Consider the following 2509-nt stretch of genomic DNA (forward strand, 5'->3'; position numbering starts at 1 on the left):
TTTTACTTTTACTTTTACTCTTACCTATGATGTATTTCACATTCACAGTAATTCACAGTAACTGTGAATGATAAATGTTGAAGCCGGTGTGAAGTGATCACTGTGTTCACTGTGTGCGTCAGACCAAGACAGAAAAAGGATGCACTAACCGGTAGATTGTCTCCGTCTTTCACCGAATGCACGGAGGAGGTCTGCGAGAGCACCGAGTTCTGGGACAGAGTTCTGCTCCTGGCGAGGATGTCTTGAGGAGGCTGCTGTTGCTCCTCTTCTTCCTCCTTCTTCAGCAGGGAGGTGAAGTCCACCCCAGACCGCTGCAGCTCTGTGTATGTCCCCTTTGCCACCATGTGACCCTGACACATGAACACACACAGTCAGCATGCCAACACGTGAACACTATCTCATGGTGTACGCACACTTTGCAACTTGCATGTGTTTGCAAGAGTGTGAATACTCTACATCAAGTCAAAAGCTAATCCACACTGCCTGCTCAAGGCTGTTATGTGGCCTTGCTGTTCTGCATGTAACATGTCCGATCAGGGAAAAAAGAGCGGGGGACAGAGGTAGCAACGGCCCCGTTTAAAAAAGCAACTGTCGGCATGGTGAATTTACACGTGTAAATGGCCGCAGGTTGGGAAAACGTTACGATTCAACGACGCCGCTGCCGTTGGTTCTGTGTAAAGGGAGGACTCGTGTTGGGAATGCAGGGATTGCTTAAAAACACCAACCTCTTTGAGGACAACGATCTGGTCGGCTGCCTTCAGGTACTGCAGCTGGTGGGTGACCAGGATACGAGGCTTGTTCTTCAGCAGGCCGCAGATACACCTGACACGTGCACACACAGTGAAGACGGTGCCGCATTTTAGAGCTGAAGCATTTCATCAATGTTATCACAAAAGGGCAGAAAGTTGTGTTACAATCCGAAGCAAAAACAAATCAAAGCAACTTCATCTTATGTGTCTAAAAGTGCGCGTGCCAATTCCTTATCACAGTTGTTTCAAACTGTCTGTGGGAATGTTTGATCCAAGCGGAAGAGTGAAACAGGAAGAGTGGGGCCAACTTCAATTGTCCGCCTGACACGAGCAGCACCGCACCTCTTCCTGACTCCGCTCTCAAACTCTAAAGCTTTTCTTCATCTGTCTTGTGTCACTTGGGTTTCATTTTGTTGCAAAGCAACGTGGCCAAAATAACCTGCAACAACACCATGAACTAACAAAAGCAGTGTAGTACAGCTGAGACTAGCAGAAGGGCAGAGACATTTCCAGGAAAGTTTGTCCTGTTGTGATGTGTCACTCAAGGCTTTCCGCTGCAGCTTTGAAGCTCTCTACCAGATCAAAACAAATCCGCCGTGCGTACGTCTAACAGTGTGTGAGAACTTAACGTGCTATTTGAAGAGCACTCCAATCCTGTAGCTGGAACTCACTGTTCGAAGAGATGTCTCCCGACCTCGGCATCCACGGCACTCAAAGGATCGTCCAGCAGGTAGATGTCTGCGTCCTGATACACAGCCCTGAAAAAACCCCGTTATTTTGTCAGACCAAAAATATACAAAACAAAGTCAAGATCAAAATCAATCCGTGCAGCAGAACCAGACATATCGTCTTTTTCTCCCCCCACACATTCTTCTTTTTTGTCAAAACATTGTGCCTACGTTACCCACAATGCAACTCCATCACTGACAGTTTGGTCAGAGATTTGAGTGTAATGCTTGTTTGGTATTTTCTTGTACCTGACTGCAGATTCAGGATCAGTTGTAGTATAAGTTGTAGTTGAAGTAAGCTCCGTCTGTACTTTGACGGCGGTGGTTTTAATATCTCATTTATCGTGACAGTAAAACTTTAAAAGTTATATTGAGGTCAACTCTGCACTCTCTTTTGAGGTGTAACAAAAACTAATGTGGACTGTCCTCTCACCTGGCCAGGTTGACACGAGCTTTCTGTCCCCCGCTAAGTGTGGCTCCTCTGTCCCCGATCAGAGTCAGGTCTCCATCTGGGAGCAACTCCATGTCCTGTACGCACGCGCACACACACACACACACAATGACAAAATAAATGTGCAACAGGAACGTGTGACGTTAACAAATGATATATCACCACTGACGCTGCAATGTCCTGACAAGGAATGTTTTAAAATGTGTTGTGTGTTGTGACTTCCTGGACAATAACTCATTTCCAAAATTAACCAAATACTATAACTACTAATTAGCAATATGCAGAGATGCTCTGTCTGATCTGGACACGAGGCTCAGGAAGAGAGCCAGCTGAGGGTAGACCCTCCACAGACGAGCTTCTCACGTGTCTCGACATGTGCAGAGAAAGAATGCGTACACCACATCCCTCATAAACAGTTTTTTTTAAAAAAAAAAAAAAATAGAAGGAAGTTAGAATCTTGCTTTAAATCATCAGTTTTCTGCATGAGCTCAGTCTGATGAATCACACAACAGAGGCAAGAGTCGTGTCAAAACACAAGTTGGGGAAACTTCTTTACTGGACGTTCTTCTCTTCAGCACATC

General features: G+C 45.6%; 1 protein-coding gene across 1 annotated transcript; it reads right to left on the reverse strand.

The window, feature by feature from the left end:
• Window positions 1-24: 24 nt before the first annotated feature.
• Window positions 25-2075, reverse strand: LOC121939350 (ATP-binding cassette sub-family C member 4-like; the record flags this gene model as incomplete). Its single annotated transcript, XM_042482388.1, has 4 exons — window positions 1911-2075; window positions 1421-1507; window positions 726-822; window positions 25-350 (listed from the first exon to the last, which is right to left on the reverse strand). Coding segments are annotated over exons 1-4 (602 nt in total), but the record flags the coding sequence as incomplete, so codon positions are not given.
• Window positions 2076-2509: the final 434 nt, after the last annotated feature.

The sequence above is a fragment of the Plectropomus leopardus genome, unplaced genomic scaffold, assembly GCF_008729295.1.
Source record: "Plectropomus leopardus isolate mb unplaced genomic scaffold, YSFRI_Pleo_2.0 unplaced_scaffold4589, whole genome shotgun sequence".
NCBI classification, from domain to species: Eukaryota; Metazoa; Chordata; class Actinopteri; order Perciformes; family Serranidae; genus Plectropomus; species Plectropomus leopardus.